Genomic DNA, 21,689 nt, shown 5'->3' on the forward strand with positions numbered 1-21,689 from the left:
AAAAAAAAAAAAAAAAAAAAAGGAGATAAGCATAAACTCTCAAGAAAAAAAATAGATATCTATCCTACACTTACAAATATCTAGGAATCATAAAATTTGGGAGGAGTAGGAAATGTGAAAACAGTATTAATTTTTCAGATTATCTTGGTTTTATGGTACATAATGTTAACTGTAAGAGACATAATAGTGATAAATGTCTCAGATACATCAAATTATAATGAGTAGAAAATATATGCAGAAGTACTTCAGTTGTAAAAGTGGTCAGGGAATAACAAAATGAAATCTTAATTGGAAAAAAGCAAAGTAAACTTTGAAGAAAAAAGAGAACAAGGCCATTATTACAAAGCTAAACTTTTAGACAGTGATTTATTTTTTATGCATTTTTCTTAAATTTAAGACATTTTTATTTCAACAGAAACATAATGGATTATAGAAAATTAGAAAATACAAATTAGTAAAAATAAGAGCACTGTATTCACACTACACAGAGACAACTACTCTTTAGTACATTAGTTTTTATTATTCCAGATCTGTGCATCTGAGGATATATCTGTAGATATCCATATAATTTTTTTTTTTAGATAGAGTCTCACTGTGTCACCAGACTGGAGTGCAGTGGTGCTATCTAGGCTGACTGTAACCTCCGTCTCCCAGGTTCACGTGATTCTTCTGCCTCATCCTCCTGAGTAGCTGAGACTACAGGCAGGTGCCACCAGGCCCAGCTAATTTTTATACCTTTAGTAGAGATGGGGTTTCACCATGTTGACCAGAACAGTCTCAATCTCCTGACCCCGTGATCCACCCACCTCAGCCTCCCAAAGTGCTGGGATTCCAGGCATGAGCCACCGTGCCCGGCCATATATGTTTTTTTTCACATTGAAATCCTGCTGTTTGGAAACCAAATCTTTTCAGTTTATGGTCCATATCTTTCTGTTGCAGCAAATTGTCTTCTCATGTACTATATAATTTATATTGTGATCTCTCAAGTTCTCCCAAAAAGACTCTATAGCTGGTTTGTCCAAACCAGGATCTAACCCAGGGTTGCATTTCATATCTGTTTGCTGTCTCTATTAAGTCTTCTTAGGCTGCATCATCACCTTTTTCATGATACTCACATAATAAAAAAGAATCTGCAAGTTGTCTTATAGAATGTTCCCTCCTCCTGTTTTACTGGTTGCTTGTAGTTAATGATTTATGTTTCAAAAGTAAACTCTGTGGGAGTAGGAAGAATTTGGCCTCCTAAAATGTTTTTTAAAAATCACATACGATATTTAAGTGCAGAAACTGTAGTTTTTTATTTCTTCAAGTTGTTTGTACCTGTACCGTTCCTGTGGAGTGGTAAGAAAAGAAAAGAGTAAAGAAATTCAAGTAAACCAAAAATATTGCCATGAGAAAATTTTGAAAGTACATTCTAACTAAAAAAACAGAAATAACCATCTTGAGTTTTTGAATGTCTTATTTTGACTACCACTACTTGCCTGTATAGTAATTATGTGGCAGTTGATCTCCATGAAAATATAAAAGAGAAGAGAGGTATTATTTTCTCCTGGAAGTTTGTTCTTAAAAAACAACAACAAGCAAACAGAGAAACAAACAAAAAACAAAATGGAGCATTTTCTTTTCATATACAGCGACATTGACGTTTACATAGATTTACATAAATACGTATACCGCCTATTATTTTGCAAAATAAATAAGCAGAGAAAGGTTAGAGTTTGGTCTAAATCTACAGTTAACAAAGTGTTGGACACACGTATCAATTATACATAAATATTTTGCAATAAAAGATTGGACTGAAAAAACAGAAATACCACCCTTTCGATAACAGTGAGTTTTCTGGGATGTGTTAGGCATTTGAGCTAAAAATAATACCTTGAGTTGAAACATAAAATATTTCCTGAAATACATATTTAACTCGAATGCTCAAAAATATGGTCTTACACAAACAAAAACATATCATAATGATGAGTTTGTATCCATACTAGTTTAATTTTCTCAGCAGAGATTTTTATATCTTTAGAAAATCCCATTTGGAAAAATCTAGTTGAATTATAGCAACGTATGTGCTATAGTACTTTGATCTGTCAGGAAACAACCTTTAGGATGAACTACCTTTTTAGATTTTTCTGAAGTTTTATATGACAATATAGCAGTCATAATCCTTAAAAGACATGATTTCATTTATAGAAGAAGTTACACAGATTTTTTTTAATAGCTTTTTGAAATTTCAAGATTTTTTTGGATCATCCATCATCATTACTTCTGATCTATCTCTGAGCAAAAGTTTATTTAACAAGAGAAAATACTTTTTAAGAAAACGTAGTGTAAGTCCTTTTAAAAATATAAGATATAAAATGTTTTATGTGTGAGCACACCTGAAATTCTTTTTTAGTTTTGATGTGCATTGTGACTTCATGGTCAAGTATTTTTTAGGTGACATCTGTGTGTTTCACTCAAGATTATTTGGTATGGCATACGTGGATATATTTCAGGATGCTGACCACAGAAACCTCAGAGATACTGCTCTACTCTAGAACAAGTTAAAAATCACAACTACTGCTGTTTAAGCAAGGAAAATTTTATCTAAGAATTATCAGTTTCAAACTCATATCCTTGCTAACAATAGATTACCAAAACATTTTAAGAATAAAGATTTCCATTCAGTCTCTTCTTAATCCCTTTTTGGTACTGGTTCCCACTTTTTATGTAATGCTTCAAGTGCGAACCTCTTTTATTGAGTATATGATGCCTAGACACACTATTGATTCTAATACTCTTGTCATTATTCTGAAAACATGTCTGAACCAATTATTTTTCCTTCTCCTGACCTTTATCCTACCAGAGCTGCCCTTATCAGAGTTTCAAATAGCACTTTTGGCAATAACAACTCTCTTATTGGTATCCTTATACTCCAGAGGTGTGGGGTTTATAGCCTTCAGACCACTCATTTTTTGCATTAGAGCAGTGGTTCCTAAAGGAGGGTGATGTTGACCTCTGGCAGTCTGGAGACATTGTCATGACTAGAGGATGGGGGTGCTACTGACATCTCGTGGATAGAAGCCAGGAATACTACTCAACATCCTAAAATGCACAGGACAATTCCCGACAACAAACTAGTATTCAGCCCCAAATGTCAATAGTGCCACTGTTGTGAAAGCCTGCTTCAGAGAAAATACTGAAAATAAAATTACGTACAGCAACAATACTATTACAACATATTCCTTGTTTTTTAAATGCACCAATACCAATATTTTGGCATATGTTTTTCACACTGCTAGCAATTTTAAGTTTTTTTTAAATCAAATGGCATGTTGTGACTGTTCATCCTCAAAGATTACTTGTACATGCATGTTTTATTATTTGTAAAACACACATAGAAAAAAAACTATAGTCTTTACTGTGAGAAACATTTTGGTAGAGCAAAACCCGATGCACTTTTATATTTGCACTTCATCTAAATGATGCGATTTGCTTTTTCCTCTTCCTCTGTCTTCTCTCTGCTCATACTTTTTTTCTCTCTCTCATTCTGGTTGTCAGAACTCCCCTGATTGCAGCTGGAGTAATTGGTGGGCTCTTCATTCTGGTCATTGTGGGTCTGACATTTGCTGTTTATGTTAGAAGGAAGAGCATCAAAAAGAAAAGAGCCTTGAGAAGATTCTTGGAAACAGAGGTGAGGTATTTATTTCTCTCCCTCATGTGTTTAGGGATTTTCATTAGATTTAGGTTTAGATGATGTTCAGTTATTTAATCCAAGTAAAATTCTGTTCAATTTTCTATTAAGTTATTTTATTTTATTAAACAAAGCTTGTAAAAAAAGCAGATTATATCATAAAAATAGTCAAGACTTCAAGAGGGTAGATGGGAGTGGTCAAGAAAATTATTGTATTGGGGAAGGTATCTATATTTTGTGTGTATGGTTGGGGGGATCCCATTAGCAAGCTCTATCAGAGGATATTGAGATACCCTCTGATACCTCAATAGAAGCAGAACTAGAAAATATCTGCATCGAAAATATCTCAGTGGCAGATCTAGAAAAATGTTAAAAAGAAAGAGAATCTCTTTCAAAACAAAACTAAACAGACAAGGAATGCATGTTTTCATTAGTATCATCCAGTTGGTAGTCAGTGATCTCATTATACCAGCAGTGAAAGACTAAGCTTATAGGATAAAGCTTAGTGTTGTAGTCACATAGACATTACAGCACAATTCATGGGATGCATTTCACATTATGCATGGTGGTTATTGTGAGCATGTAAATTACTCATAAATGATTATAATGTCTTTTATATTGCTACCCTGAGTTCTCTAGCATAAAAGCAGATTGTTTTCATGGTACTGGTTACAGGGAAAAAGCAATCACAGAAGACTATGCATTACCAGACCCTTCTCAACTTCCATCCTACCTTTCTCCTGATACACACGTTTGTGTCTAAACAATTCAGAGCAATTCTGTTCTGAGACTAATCTTACCCAAGATTTGTTGTTTTTCTCATTGTCAGTATGACAATTTAACTTTTCCTTTGAACACTGACAGTAATGGGATGAATTGGAATATTCATTCATTCATTCATACATTTCGCATACTGATAATGAATTAAATTTTAGCTCTTTTTACCCAGAAATCAAATCTAGATAGAAATATCCTGTGAAAGTTTCTGGGAGCTACCTTACAGTTGCATCTAGGAAAACACTTTCTAAGGATTAGAGTTATCTGAAATTGGAATGAGCTGTCTCATTAATAGACATGTTCAAGCAAAATAAAGGTAGCCAGTTACATACATGGGAAAACCTAATAGTATTCCTACTTTAGTTGGAAGCTTATAGAAGAGCAATTTGATTACTTTTAATCTTGCACATGTGAATAAAAGTTTGGACACAACACATGTGCTTTGTGCTATGCATGTTTGCAATTTAGCTAGGAGGCTGGAGGCAGAGAGAATTCTTCCTCATGGCCAGCTTGAGGCAGTTGGTGAGAGAATTCTGAGAAGTGAAGCATTATAAACTAGTGTTGGAAAGGACTTGAAAGCTTGGAATAGGAGTATACATTTAGGTGACCACATAATGGAAGAGAAAATCCTGTAACCACATACAGGGATGGATCATTGCTATGAAAAGAGCTGTGTTGCTTTATCTTGGTTTGGTGTTTTAATGCAGTGCTTTACAGGAATGTGCTTCAAGCTGTCATTTTCTTACTAAATAAACAGACACTTATTGGTTTTATAAGCAGGTTCTTTTTTTATAGAAAATTATTATTTGACTAAATTATTTTACATTTGGAGATTAGATAACTGTAGATTCCCTATCTTTCTCTTAGTAAAAGAAAATACCTATGATTTTCTATCATCTAAATAAAGGGGGAATTTTTAAGAGGGTCAGTGTAAATCCTTAAATACTGAAGCTAGAAATCTCCCTCAGAAGTGAACATTTATTGAATCGATATAGTGTTTGCATACACTTAATGTTGGTACACATTCCTCAAATCATTTAGCTCCAGATTGTCTTTTTTTATGTTACATGGATAAAACTAGAAAACATATTTTTTCAACACAAACTGACTGAAATGCACTGTAAGCTTGATGCTTTGGTAGGTGATGTGATTAAAAAATGTATTAATGTGACATGATCCCATCCCTTGAAAAGTAACAGATATGGTGCTTACAATATTCCAGGCAATGTTCTAGAATTTCCCACATATGTTATCTAATTTCATCCTTTCTCAAGTTTCTAAGGTAATTATTGCTATACCTATTTCACAGATGAGAAATAAAGGTCTAGGAAGGGCAAATTGCTTCCTGTGAGTGGCAGCACTGTCATATAAATCTCCAAGTTTGAACCCTTTAAACCTTCTTTCTACCCTATCACTGCTGGCTCATAAAATGACACTATCCTTTTTTTAAAGGCATAATTTTTAAATTCCTAGAAACATGTGTCTGTAAATTACATTAAATGATACGCAAGAAAATTAAGGAAGACTAAAAAACTCAGGTAGAACTGTGTATATTTTAAGTATATCTCCTCCAAAATGCTGAAGCCTCCTCCCAGTATTGTGTGTGATTTCATGTGACTTTTGTATATGATTTTTTAAATGATCATAAAAGTTATTTATTATACATATAGCATGTGTATCAAAGTCTACCCAGTAATTCCTGTATGATTGAGTTGCTTTCAGATGAAGGGGACTCAGTTGAGCAATCATTTTGAAATTTAACAAATTAGTGATTCTTCCTGAGATATTTTAAAATGTGACTTGAATACAGTTCTATGTTATCAAATTTATATTTAGATAACATAAATTTGAAAATGCAATTGAAGAAGATGAGTTGTCAAACTCATCACCGAAGAAGAGTTTGAAGATAACCTAAGTTTATTGGTAATTTTTAAAATTACATTCTTCCTAAAATTCTTGCTATAGCTACACTTACCTTCACTCAAGAGTCTTCTACTAATTAAGTAGGCCATGATTTTCACAGAAGCATGGCAATTCATACCCAAGCTGCAAGGCCACGGTGCGCTTAGCTTTGTAAATAGATATTTTGAAATACTGTTGGACGTTCAAGCCTTTGATTATTATGCCAGGAAAAAAGAGACTATTTGTAAAGTTTAGTTCCTTAATTTAACTTTTAAAGGAAAAAGAAACTCCTATTTCTCATACTTGTCCTTTTACTCATACATAGATAAAAAGCTAAAATTTTTGACATAGGATACAGGTTTTTTGGTACCCAGAGTCTCTCTTAGATGTACATTTTTTTTTCTCACATATGCCAGTGATAGGCATGCATGCATATACTTTCACCCTTCTCATTTTTCTCCTAACTGAATCACATCACAATGATGACATCTAAAACTACCAGCCTAATTTTACTTCTCTGTCCACAACCCAGCCTACCCCATGGTTAGGTAGGTGTCCCACCCAACTCTCACCCTTCTGACCTGACCCACTGCCTGTTGTGTTCTGCTATATTTCTTCCTTCTTCTCCTTCTTTTTTTCCCTCTCCTTTGACATATTTGTTCTGGCTTCCCAGGTATATTTTAAGCTCTAAGAAGGCAGCATTTCCTTTTTTTAATGCATGAAATCCCCTAGCCTAGTATGCCTCATGGTAGGTGCACATTTGTTGTTGGCGTTTGCCCTGGCAAAGAGCAGGAGAAGAGAAAGGACATGGTCTGAAAGAATGGATGAATGTGTCAGTGAATAGTGAGTGGTGCATATTACAAAGGTATTGGTTGTCAAGGAAAACTCTTATTTGTGTGTTTTTGCTTTGTGAGAAACAGAACCAGAGTGAGAGAGAAGGATTGACTATTGGATTGAAAGTATAACCTTCTTCTTTTTGCTTTGCAGTTGGTAGAACCTTTAACTCCCAGTGGCACAGCACCCAATCAAGCACAACTTCGTATTTTGAAAGAAACTGAGCTGAAGAGGGTAAAAGTCCTTGGCTCAGGTGCTTTTGGAACAGTGTATAAAGTAAGTAAAAAACAACACAGTCCGTCAGTTATTTTAGGTTTTGTTTTAGACATTTAAAAAATAATAGCCAACAGAGCTATTACTTTAGACAAACTAATTTTCTTATAATATTCAGAAAGAAAGACTTTTATAATATTAAGGAGTTGCTACACAAATGAATTCATTAAATTTTATTGAATGAGCTGGGATGGATACAGTCTTGAGAGAAAAGCAAGAAACACTGATACAAAGCCAAGTATAGTTTATTTATCAATGCCTTTCTGAGCTCCTTGTATCATATTCCTTCTGGCAAATTTCTTTTCTTATCCAACTAGCAAGCCCCAACCCGTTTTCCATTTCTCCTACACAGTGCTCCATGAACCCCACACATGCCTTGGTAATATATCATAATCCTTTGTCTTTTTTCCTTCTGCTTTTTTATCCGAGCCTCCCCATCAGGACCCTATTGGCTGCTCTTTATAGAATACACTCAAATACCCTGATGTCTTAATAAGTTGGAAATAGTTTGTAAATCATTTTTTGCCTGCCTAGTTACATTTATAATTTTGTAAATAATGTCCATAGTTTTGATATATTTTTCATTATAAGCAAACCAAAAATTGTGACATTATATGTGAAATTCAGGTCAGACAGGAGGAAAAGGTGACATCGTATGTTTTCAATAAGAGCTATTTCTGGAAAGGAAAAGCTCAAATGATGGCATTTGTATGTTTACTTATTTGCCTTAATTACAAGACCAATTCAGAGGCCAGGCCCAAGATTAATTGTGGTGAAATTTATTTTAATGGTAAATAACAAGATTTAGAAACTCTTCTGAGCTAATGCTAAATCCTTCTTGTAATATCCATTACTTTGGCATTTAATATATTTCTTTTTCTTTCTTTTTTTTTTTTTTTTCCTGAGACAGAGTCTTGCTCTGTTGCCCAGGCTAAAGTGCAATAGTGTGATATCTACTCACTGCAACCTCTGTCTCCCAGGTTCCAGCAATTCTCCTGCTTTAGCCTCCCAAGTAGCTGGGATTACAGGTGCATATCACCACGCCTGGCTAATTTTTGTATTTTTAGTAGATACAGGGTTTTACCATGTTAGCCAGGCTGGCCTCGAACTCCTGACCTCAAATGATCCACCCCTTAGCCTCCCAAAGTGCTGGGATTATAGGCATGAGCCACTGTACCTGGAAAGAATATATTTCTTAAATATATCTGATAAAATCAATTGGATCTTAGAAACTTTGCATTTCAAAATAATCATTTTTTTCTATTTAAAATAATGATTTATTTAACAGAAAATATTAATATTTAGAATATAAATCTTAATCTTTCTCTCTTAGTGCTCCAAAATAATCTAATCTTAAAATAAAACTTGTATTCTAAGGTCTAAATGTAGAAGTTTCCAGATCTTTTAGTATACATATTTTGTTAAATTAAATTTGGTATTAATTTGACATAAATTTGAGCACCTACTTTGCATAGGTGCTGTTCTACTGTTCTAGGTTGACTTGATGCCTTTTCTAATCTTCAGATTTGATATATGTTCATAGAAACACAAATATTTCTGTTTCTCAACTTAGATTATGCTAGACAGAAACAGAATCAGACTGTATCCTTTTATATACTTAAAATGTGTCTAGTTACTACAATTTTATTCACATGTTTAATAATTTTAATCTGTATTCATTTCTACAATAAAATGGTATCAACAAATTATGTGGATAATAAATATAGAGTCCTAAATTGCAGTCTTGATTGTTTAAATTGAAAAATTGACAGTAATGTTGTGAATTGGATCAATACTGACAATTATTCTGGATCACTTAGCTGTGCCATAAACCCACATTCTAATGATTGGTTGCAGGATTTTTCCCCATCTGAATTATCTGGTAAATGCTTCAATTCTCCATATTCACAGATGTCACTGAAGGTTTCTGTGCTAAACCATAGGACAAGTCAGTAGAAAAATATTAGGGCTTCCTTCCTTTAAATGTTGACCTGTTACCAATTCTGCATGTGGCACAAATTTAAAGCAAGTAGGCAAATTTATGTATTTATGAAGAAGAGGAATAGGGAGATAAAAAGATAGAGATAAATGGCAAATTTAAATGTATTATAACATACTTCCATTTTTAAGATAACTCAATCTTAGATTGTTCCTAGAGTGTAATCACCCTACATTTTTAAAGATAATGTGGTCTGTAAACTAAATTTTATTTTAAACCTTGGATACTCTATAACTCAAGACTAAACACTATTTAATGTCCTCAGCAGAGAAAAAATGTTACAAATTTAAGCATTTAATAATAAAGCTTTATTAACTTTTATTAAGAGCATTTATTTGTCTATTGTGCATGAGTGTTTTACCTTTATTGAAATTACTTGTAATAAAAGTTTATTGGAAATTTCATAAGTTACTTTTTAATTATCTGCCTGAAGTGTCTATGGTTGACACTAAGTTTTAATGAATGTATCAGTTGTTATGAAGACATACTATCTTATACTATAAAGGATTATTCTGGACTGTAGAAATGCAAACTGGCTTAAGCAATTACTTATTTTTTCTCCTAATTAGAAATATTCTCTGTTTAAGCATAAAGATTAGAACCAATATCATTGATATCAGATAGTAAAATTTTTAATTGGTTGGGTCCAGAAAATAGTGAAATAATGAAATAAAATAATGAGAATAAATGAATAATTTAAATAAACATTTATTTTAAGAAGAGACATACAATAATTTACATTGAATTTATTTATTTATTTATTTTTGAGACAGGGTCTTACTATTTAGCCCAGGGTGGAAGGCAGTGGTGTAATCACAGTTCACTGTAGCCTCAACCTCCTGGGCTCAAACCATCCTCCCACCTGAGTAGCTGGGACCGCAGGCATGTGCCAGCACACTCAGCTCATTTTTTAATTTTTAATTTTTGGTAGAGTTGGGATCTCACTATGTTGCCCATGCTGGTCTTGAACTACCAGGCTCAAGAGACCCTCTTGCCTCAGTCTCCCAAAGTGATGGGATTACAGGCATGAGCCACCATACCTGGCCTATATTATTTTAAAAGTACACTTTAGGGATACTTTAATATTGATGCCGTGTCTTTATAAAGTAATCCCCTTTGTGGTTACTTTATTGAATAATGAATAGTAAGCCTGTTTTCCACCCTAGATAACATCAGTGAAAAAATGCAACCTATGAGTATTGGCCTTTCTTTTCTTTTTTCTATTTCTTCTTTAATTTGTTTTTAATTTTATACAAGAAACTTGGCTTTTTATTTTGCATTTGACACATAAATTTTCCTATTCACTCTGCCTAATAAGAATGCAACCATAAATTCACTTTCTAAAAGTTAAAGTCTTCTATTTTCTTTATTATTGTTACTGTGTTTTAAAATAATCCTTGTGTTCAAGTCTCCTTATGATGCTGCAACTTTGAGTAACACAAATACATATGTTGTAGCATAAAAGTTCAAAATGAAAAGTTTTTGAATTTTTTTTATTTATGACTATAACCAGCTGATGTTAAGAAAGACAGAAAGTAAAGATGTTCTGTTCAGGAATAACTATTTTTTTCGTACTTTCATTTTAATGTTAAAAATTTTATAAGAAATATTTTCTGATGTCAGGACTAAGGAGCTAAAATTGGACATTTTTGGTTTCTTGTCCTCATGACCTCATATTTGCATTTGTGTTCATTTGGGAAAATATATCTTTAAAATGTGTTCTTGTATTATCTGTACATCCTTGTGTGTCAGATCAAAATCATTGTCCTCATTCAAATGATATAATTCACTTTACCTAGAAATGCATTATTTAGCTTAACGTTGTATTTCACTCAAACCCTACCAACTTTATTCTTTCCCAAAGCATAGTTCCTATTCAGATAATATAATTGTATTTTAATAAGAAAAGAGAACTAGCAATAGCCACTACAGATATCTTATGCTTCTTCAGAGATAATAAAAACCCTTCACATGCAAACATATACACATGCTTTAATAATGTAGACAAATTAATATGTGTTCAATATTCCCTAGCACTTGTCTTTGAAAACTAATCTTAAACATTTACTGTTGAAAATTAATTATTAAATCAATCTGAACTTGAAGAACATGAGAATATGCTTTTTAAATTCTTTTTTTCTTTTTACTGAATAATTAGATAATATTCAACTTGAGAAGATTCTAACATTACTTAGCCCAGTCTTATAAATTACAGATGATACAATTGAACTTCAAAAAGAACAACCATATCAAAAACTCAATATCATCCAAATCAGATATTCTATGCTATCCTATTTCCATGCTTTCTTCACAATTCAAAGTCTTTTTCATGCACACAGTAGAATTTCACAGTAGTGCAAACATCTTGAAAGCAGGATATACATACTGTATATTCTATATATATAATCATATATATGCAAGTCATCTTCAGATAATGAAAGCAGACAACAAAGTTTCAGAGTAACTTGTTACATATAACAGGTGCTAAATAAACATTTGTTGATTTAGCTTATAATATTGAATGTTTTAATATTGAACTTCTAAATTATTTTGTAAGAACTTAATAGGTTGAGATGTCATATTTAATGTGAATTTTTTTTCCCCAAGGGTATTTGGGTACCTGAAGGAGAAACTGTGAAGATTCCTGTGGCTATTAAGATTCTTAATGAGACAACTGGTCCCAAGGCAAATGTGGAGTTCATGGATGTGAGTACAGACACCCAAGCAATCACATTTTTCTCCATTATCAAATAGCCTAGATAATTAAGCAAAAAATGGCTGAGATAATTAAAGCCAAACAAAACAAAAACTCCACAACTTATAAATTTCTCCTATAAAATGGTATAATCTTATAATTAAAGATATTTCTAAGACCACTTCACATTGTATTATACTTTTTAGATCATCTCTGCTTCACTGCTATCTGCCTAGATAGTTCACTAGAACTTGGCTTTAGAGTTTGAAGGTGTTTACAATCCCTAAGGTGAATTATCTTCCATGTTGAATCAGATGTGTAACATTCTTATATTTTCTTGTTAAATATAACCAAATAGCCCTCAAGTGACAGCAATATATAATTTCAACTGAAAAAAATATTTAATAACCAAAAATAACCAATTACATTTAATAATCAAATATCATGAGTATATTTCTTACAATTAGTTGCACTGAACAATATTAGAAAGGCTATGTGGTGGTGGTAATAAGTAACTAATATTTACAAAGTATTTACTAAGTGCTAAGCACTGTTACAAATAATTCACAAATAATAACTTACTTATTCCTCAAAATATGACAGACCAAGAACCTGGGGTTAACCCAAGATTACTCCAAGGTCACAAAGTTAGAACATGGCAGGTCTAGACTTTGAGTTGAGGAAGCCAAGCTTGAGTAGGGATCAGTAAACTTTTTTTTATAGGGTTGGATCATAGTCAGGCTTTTACATGCTGTGTGTTCTCTGTGGCAGGGGCTCAACTCTGCCCTTTTTGGTTGGAAAGCTGCCATAGATAATTAAAGCAAAACCAAACAAAGCAAAAACTAATGCAAATGGGTGTGACTGTGTTTCAGTAAAGCTTTTTATTTACATAAATAAGCTGCAGGCCAGATGTTGCCTAAGGGGAAGGCAGTGGCTAAAATTGATACTTTGAAAAATTAACCAAACTGCTTTATTTTATTATGGTTATGATGTATTTAGTTGAAAATATCAATCAAGATTAGTTTCTACAGCAAGTTAGTCTGTTAAATTTAAATTAAGAACCTACCTGAGTCAGGTAATTACCCCTTGACATTTACTTTTTTCAATTCAAATTCAGAAGAAAAGACTCTATGGGTTAAAATACTTCAACTATAGAATAATAACAGACCTCTAAAGAATAAAAAAGTACTTTATAAGGTCAATCAGAACTTTAAGATTTCCCACAGCAAAAATTGTGATTTGAACTGTTCAGCAAATTTCAGAGAGTAGGATGGAATAAAATTATATATGTATCATGCTGTTATTTTTTCACATTCAATACAAGATATCTTGCCAGGGGTTCTATCAAAGACCATATATGTTCTTTCTCTGTCTTTTAGCATAATGTCTTGAGTAATAAGAATGATTTCTATTTCAAATGACCTTTATATGAAAGATGATGCAAGCATACGTACTTTGATTTTTTTAAAAAGACAGATTGCTATATACCTCTATCCAGTTTCTCTTGAAAGCTCTTTTACAAGTTTTACAGGAGCTGTCTTTGACCTTGAATAATTTATTCGTGTATAGTGCTAACTACTTTGTATAAAACTACTTTCAGCTTAACTTATTGTTAGTTCTCGTATAGTAGGCTGATAATCAGCTGATACAAACCAGCTTTTTGGATTGGTTGGTTTCATGCTTTATCAGTTGCTAAATATTTTAAATATCACCTTGTTCCATATCTACCAGCATTTATGTAACAGACAATGAGGCCAGGAACTAAATAATGTTTCTTTCTTCAGTTCTCTAAAGATTCTGACACTCCACAGCTACATGTCCAGGATCACATGTTAAAATTTAAAACTGAAGACTTTTTCAGTGATGTACCAATTATTCGATTTGAGCTTGATCATAGCTATAAATTTGTGAAGGGAATTTTTAAAGAAAGTAGAAGTTATAAAGGGAAATTACAATGAGTAGAAACAGTATTGTTTAATTTATAAAACTGGCAGAAAAAAAATCGTGTCCAGCCTAGGCTGCAGCCAAAGCTGAAATTCACAAGAATGTTAATAATCTCTGCTGGAGGCTTGAACAGCCATTTTTGTCATATTTCCATGGAAACAGATGGCAAAGGGGGGTTAAGAGGCTACAAAATAATCACACCTAGGAGAAAGCTCTAAAAACCTCATGATGACTTTGAATGATTATTTGAAAGCTCCTAACCCCATCCATTTTTTTTTTCTTGCTCTGATGTATATTCCCATGGAAACGAGAGTAAAGACAGCAGCTTGAAGTCTTAGATTTCTGCTGAATTTTAGATGAGGTGCTGATTGAGCCATGAAAGGAGTCATTTTTCTAGATGGTTGATGGATTTGGTAACCAGCAGATTCAGAAGAATCTGTTCTTTTTAAAAGTTAAAAAAAAGTTAAGGTAAATATTTTGACTGTGCCTTTCCTACTTGTGGATAGATGCTAGAAGATTAACAGATTGATGAACAGCTATCAGCAGAGTTTTAATAAGTACCAGGCAGAAACATGTCCTATTATTTTGGTGCCTTCTTTCAAAACATTAGAAGGATAGCATCATGATGATTAAAATGCAATTTAACTGTCAATATTAATGTTGAATTTAATATTTAATGTAGGCTACTATAATTTTAGCATAAACATAAGCCTATATTTCATACCTACATTTTTAGCTCATCAGTTATGTGTTTAGATCATTATAAAAGTATTTGAATAATAAACCACGAAAAAAGAGATAAGTATAAGAAAAAATATTGTAATTTGAATCTAAGGATTAAGTTCAAATTCTAAATATTCTGGAGTTACTTGGTTAAAAGTAATATGTTTAACTTGTTTAGTTTAGGTTCTTTCAGATGCAGAAGCTATGCCTGAAATATGAATTTGAGTGAAAGTCATTTATTTTGGAGGTGAAGGGCTCACCACTTAGGGGAGTGTAGAAATAAGAGAGGGGAACTAATAAAGCTAGCGGCCATTGTGAGTACTGGAGCTCCTTTTCACTGGGAAGACTCTGGCAGCCAGTGTAGGACATACACCTCAGAATTATCCCATTCAAGGGTTAAGGGAGCTGAGGATGTAGGACTGCTGGGAGAAAGTGACATTTCACCCCCTACATATCCTTCCAGCCCAGCATGGCAAGATAGGCGTCAGTGGAAAGAAAGCTGCCAAGCAAAGAAAGGTGGGTAGGGGTCATCTGGTATAACACTATGGTAGAGTGTTCCAAGGATAACTTTCAAACTAAATAAGATCTACTGCAATCATGTTTTGAAAACTAGTGTATGTGCATATTTGTATTTATAAGCTTGTGCTTTTATACCATTCTTCAGCAGAAAAATAAAGCTTCCAAAGACAATGGAAATTGCATACTCTTATTAATCGTTAGAACCCCTTTCCCCCCAACTCGTAACTTTATGCTTGCAATAGAATAGTCCAGATTCAATAACCACCACTGCTATATTCATCATAAATAGCTGTGCTTTACTGGTTATTTAAGAAATAACACAAATGTAGCAACTTAATACTCAGAATTCATCACTGCATTAAAAACTCTATTGATATTCAAGGGTAAAGGAGAGGACTTTTATATTTTCTTAGAATTTTTAACATAGGAAAAAAATAAATAGGGGCAGTTTGTGTTCTATTAAATGCCACACTAAAAGCAAAAGAAGGAGAGTTTGGTCACCCAGGGCTGTTACTCTGCTCACCTGAATATGTCTAATGGGTTTATAATGACAATAATAACACACAGTTAGTGAATGGCCAGTACACTCTTCATTCCCATAAAGAAAGATCACATTGAATACATTAAGAAAATGACTCCAAAGGCCACCTTCATCAGAATACCTGCATTTATATGTGCTCCTAGTTCTTGTTTCAAATAAAACCATTTCACTGGGAAAATGAAGGCTTTTTTGGTTGTTTTTTGTTTTCTTTTTTTTTTTTAATCCATCAAATGGTGCAGATCACATATATAAGAAATGATGCTATTGAACAAGATTCTTGGAATTGTGCATTATCATCTCATAAAATCAGACAGACTCTTCACTTTTTCTGAGTTCCCGTCACTCTGTATTTTCTCCCAATATTTAAACCTAATATCAGTTGACTTTGTTTTTCTATGTTTAATCTAAATTATTTGTTTTTGTAAAAGAAACGAAAGAAATTCTGTGATTATTCTAAATTCTAGTGACTGACCAACAGTCATGGCTTTGTATTTGCATGATTTTTTTTGGCTTCTTTTCAACTTTTCCACACCAAATTCACCACTGTAAAATATTGCAAGGAAACATGTTTTAAATCACCTAACTTTATTATGTAAATAGTAACATTTTTATTAAAAGAATAGCTTGTTTTTCTCTCCCTATACTACAGGAAATTTTATTTATCTTATGCAACTGCTCTTTTTCTATTTTCTGAAGAAATGTTCATGTGAATTGTCTTTACATGTTTCTCTTTTCTCTATTTCCTTCTGATATTTGGTATCTTGGGAATTATTTCAACTCTGATACCATATTAGTGGGGTAAAATAATTTATCAGTAGTTTACATTTTCTCTCAGAGTTTAACAGGCTTACAAAATTATTTGAAAAGATGTTTTGTTCTATAACGTTTTCACATTATTAAATTTAATGTGTATGACTTCACATAGTAAGAGTAACTCTTAGCTATATCCTGTGTCATACTAATAGTGGATTTTTATTTGTAATTTTTGTTTACACAGTAGGTATATATATTTATGGGATACATGAGATGTTTTGATACAGGCATGCAATGTGAAATAAGCACATCATGGAGAATGGAGTATCTATCCCTTGAAGCATTTATCCTTTGAGTTACAAACAATCCAATCACACTCATTAAGTTATTTTAAAATTTACGAGTAAGTTATTCTTGACTATAGTAACTCTGTTGTGCTATCAAATAGTAGGTCTTATTCATTCTATTTTTTTGTACCCATTAACCATTCCCAGCCCCCCACTATCTTTCCTAGCCTCTGGTAACCATCCTTCTACTCTTTATCCTCATGAGTTCAACTGTTTTGGTTTTTAAATCCCATAAATAAATGAGAGCAGGTGATGTTTACCTTTCTCTGCCTGCTAATTTTCACTTATCATAATGATCTCCAGTTCTATCCAAGTTTCGCAAATTACTAGATCACATTCTTTTTTATGGCCTAATAGTACTCCATTGTGTCTTTGCACCATATTTTCTTTATTCATTCATCCATTGATGGACACTTAGGTTGCTTTCAAATCTTACCTACTGTAAACAGTGCTGCAAAAAACAGCAATACAGATATCTCTTCGATATACGGATTCTTTTCTTTTGGGTGTATACCCAACAGTGGAATTGCTGTACCATGTGGTATCTCAATATTTGATTTTCTGAGGAACCTCCAAACTATTCTCCATAGTGGTTATTTTAATATACATTCCCACCAACAGTGTATGAGGGTTCTTTTTCCCATGTATCCTTGCTAGCATTGGTTATTGCCTGTCTTTTGGAGGTAAGTACTAAGCCATTTTAACTGGGGTGAGATATCTCACTGTAGTTTTGATTTGCATTTCTCTGATGATCAGTGATATTGAGCACCTTTTCATAGACCTATTTGACATTTATATGTCTTCCTATGAGAAATGTCTATTCAAATCTTTGCCCATGTTTTGATCAGGTTATTAGATTTTTTCCTATAGAATTGTTTGAGCTCCTTATATATTCTAGTTATTAAACCCTTGTCAGATGGCAAGTTTGCAAATATTTTCTCCCATTTTGTGGGTTGTCTCTTCACTTTGTTAATTGCATCCTTTGCGGTGCAGAAACTTTTTAACTTGACATGAACTCATTCATTCATTTTTGCTTTGATTCCCTGTGCTTGTGGGGTCAAATTGCTTAGGAAATCTTTGCCCAGATCAATGTCCTGAAGATTTTCCCCAATGTTTTCTTGTAGTAGTTTCATAGTTTGAGGTCTTAGATTTAGTATTGAATCCATTTAGAGTTGATTTTTGTATATGGTGGGAGATAGGCATCTAGTTTCATTCTGCTTCATGTGGATACCTTTTCCTAGCACCATTATTGAACAGACTGTCTTTTTCCTAGTGTACATTCTTGGCACCTTTGTAAAAAATATGTTCACTGTAGTTGTGTGGATTTGTGTCTGGGTTCTCTGTTCTGTTCCATTGGTTTATGTATCTACTTTTATGAGAATACATTGCAATTTTGGTTACTATTGCTGTGTAGTATAATTTGAAGTCAAGTAACGTGATTCCTCCAGCTTTGTTCTTTTTGCTTAGGATACCTTTGGCTGTTCTAGTATATTGTGGTTCCATATAAATTTTAGGATTTTTTTTCTATTTCTGTGAAGAATGTCATTGATATTTTTATACAGATTGCATTGAATTTGTAGATTGCTTTGGGTAGTATGGACATTTTAACAATATTGATTATTTCAATTCATGAACATGGAATGTCTTTCCATTTTTGGGCATTCTCTTCAATTTCTTGCATCAGTGTTTTATGGTTTTCATTATGGAGATCTTTCACTTGTTTGTTTAAGTTAAATCCTAGGTATTTAAATTTATGTGTAGCTGTTATAAGTGGGATTACTTTTCTTATTTTTTTTCATATTGTTCATTGCTGGCATGTAGAAATGCTACTGATTTTTGTATATTAATTTTGTATCTTGCAACTTAACTGAATTTGTTTATCAGTTCTAATAGCTGTCTTGTAGAGTCTTCAGGTTTTTCCAAATATAAGATCATATTATCTACAAACAAGAACAATTTGACTTCTTTTCCAATTTGGATACCCTTTATATCTTTATCTTATCTGGTTGTTCTAGCTAGGACTGCAAGGTCTATGGTGAATAACAGTGGTGACAATGGACAACCTTTTCATGTTCCAGATCTTAGAGGAAAGGCTTAACTTTTCCCCATTCAGTATGGTACTAACTGTGAATCTGTCATATATGGCTTTTATTATGTTGAGGCATATTTTTTATATCCCAGTTATTTGAGGGCTTTTATCATAAAGGGATGTCAAATTTACCAAATGCTTTTTAGCATACATTGAAATGATCATATGGTTTTCATTATTTCTGCTGATGTTATGTACCATATCTATTGATTTGCATACGTTGAACCATCCTTGCATCCAGGGATAATAGTGGATCTTAAAAAGTTCATGTTACTTAATCTAATTATATTTCCTGGCCATTCTGGTTTTGTCTGTTGGCATTTATGAAAATAATTCAACTATTTCAGAGGTGAAACAAATACATAATTTAATTTGGTAAGGCTTATATGTAAGGCTTATATGTCTTATATGTCAGAGGAAAGTATACTTTTGGTGTGATCTTGAAAAGTCACTTAACCAAACCTCTTTCCCTTAAGAAAAAAATATAGCTAAAATAATTTTTAAAAGTGCTAGAAATCAACTTTGCTTTTGAAAAATAAAACAGTATTTTTGGAAAGGGAATCTATAAACTCCACTAGAAACAGAGCTTTCAAAAGTCTACTAAAAAATAATTTAAAAAAATTCCCGGTTGATAAGACAAATAATTTCTGTTGTAGTTTATTTCATTGACTCTTGTTCATGTCCTGTTAGTTAAATAGAACTAGTCAGTGATCAGCAGAAGCATCACATTTGAGATCACTATTTCAAAATCCCAGTCTCCAGCTACATTCTCCTTCCTTTCCAGTTCATTTTCCTTTCACTGACTCTCCTTTGTCTCACTACCCCTCAGCTGCTTCCTAACTCACATCTCTCTGCAGCCTACTTAGATTCATGGACCATCATAGTAATCATGTTCTTAGAAAAAATCTTGAATTTCCTGCTTCTTAAAATCTTGCAGGGAGTAAGTAATCCCAGAAGTATTGAAATATCTCAGTGCAAAATTCTAGACCTCTTTTCAATATGTACATTTTGCCTAAATTATCTCACTAGATTACCAAATTCCATCTCTCGTCGTTTTATGACTCTGACCTCATCTCCATCCTTAATATTGCCACATAGAAATCTTAGGGACATCTCAAATTTATCACACCCACAATAGATCTGTTCATCCTCTCTTCTCAGTATCTTCTGCCTTCAATTTCACCCATCTAAATAATTTGTACCTCTATCCACCCTATTGTCCCTATCAAGATTTAAAATTTATCCTTGAATGTAACTTCTCAAACCACCAACTTCCAATTCAATAGTAAATGCTTTGATTCTATGCCAAAAAAATACATTTGGACAATTTCCTCTTCTTTTTTATACTCTTTTGCCATCATCTTAATCCAAGCTCTCAACTTCTTCAGCTTAAATTATGAGACTAGCTTCCAGTTTGTTCTCCCTACTTTTTAACACAAAGCTTGAATTTTGCAAGTCCTCTGCATGAGAATTTTAGTGGCTTTACTGAAGTAAAATACTAGATTCTTAGCTTACAGAGCTCCTGATTTCTTTTCCAGTAGTCTTTCTCCTCACTGACTTTCTTTCCATTCCCTTTATAAGCCAAGCCAGTCAGTGCCTTCACTTGAACTATTCATCTTCCAATCATAGCTAATGAACTCCTAGTTATTCTTATTTTCTCAGCTTAAGTGTACTTTCTCAAAGAGCACTTTCCTGATTTCTTAAATTATAACTTACTAATAGTACTCAGAAATGTTCATAGGCTATCATATGTTAATATTATTTATCCTAGTTTTTATTGTAGAATTCCACTCTCTACCACTAGACTACAAAATCCTTGATGACAGCAACTATGTCTACTGACTCCATCACTGCATGTCTATGAGCAAGCACAATATAAGCAACATAGGAGACAGAATAACTACTTGGTTAATGGCCTAAATCGATTTTTTTCCCTATTTTTTAAAGACTTATTATTCTTCCTTTATACCCTCTCTATACTAGCCTAATTCATTTCTGTGGTATTTTTTCCAATTGTTCTATCTTTATTTGGCATATTGTACTTGCGATCATTTTTCTTAGGTATTCATATTGCTCATATCTGATTCATTTCTACAAACTCAGTTTAAGATGTCTTGAATCTAGCGCATTAAACGAATCACAGAGAAATAGACCTTCCATTTTGAGTTTGTATTCGTGTATCTTCTGAAAACCCTTTGAGGAGGAAGACCCTTGGAAGATTTTCTCCTATACATGCAATAGACAAATAACCTTCCTTAGTTTCTATTAGGGAAACCTGTTTTAAGAGAATCTTTTGAATGCTTGGCTGTTAGTGTTTCCATTATATATGGGAAGGTAGTATTAGGTTTCATTTTTAGCTTCTTACTCTTGAGTTCTTTGTGACTTGTGTAGTAATTTTGGATGCTGCTTGCTTCTCCAACTAAAATCTGTATCAGCATCTCTTCTCCTTGTCACCTCTCTATTTATGTTTCAGTACGAGTAAGAATACAAGGATGAAAAGAAAAATAAAGTTGATTTGATCACAGATTTTGGCAAAAATAAATGAAAATATTTGCCTGCAGGCATATAAATCATTTTCAGTAAGAATTAACTGAATTTAGTAGAGATCCTAAAACTTTTCCTT

The 21,689-nt window shown here is 32.9% G+C and overlaps 1 protein-coding gene across 4 annotated transcripts in view; it reads left to right on the top strand.

Annotated features, from left to right (window-relative positions):
* ERBB4 (erb-b2 receptor tyrosine kinase 4) overlaps nt 1–21,689 on the top strand; it is a 1,210,589-nt gene that overhangs the window by 935,801 nt on the left and 253,099 nt on the right. For all 4 annotated transcript variants that reach the window (XM_017535013.2, XM_017535015.2, XM_017535010.2 and 1 more), the window contains exons 17-19: nt 3,538–3,670; nt 7,337–7,459; nt 12,063–12,161. In XM_017535013.2, coding sequence (XP_017390502.1) covers nt 3,538–3,670; nt 7,337–7,459; nt 12,063–12,161 — 355 coding nt within the window. The remainder of the gene's footprint in view (nt 1–3,537; nt 3,671–7,336; nt 7,460–12,062; nt 12,162–21,689) is intronic.

This window comes from Cebus imitator, unplaced genomic scaffold, assembly GCF_001604975.1.
Source record: "Cebus imitator isolate Cc_AM_T3 unplaced genomic scaffold, Cebus_imitator-1.0 Scaffold89, whole genome shotgun sequence".
NCBI classification, from domain to species: domain Eukaryota; kingdom Metazoa; phylum Chordata; class Mammalia; order Primates; family Cebidae; genus Cebus; species Cebus imitator.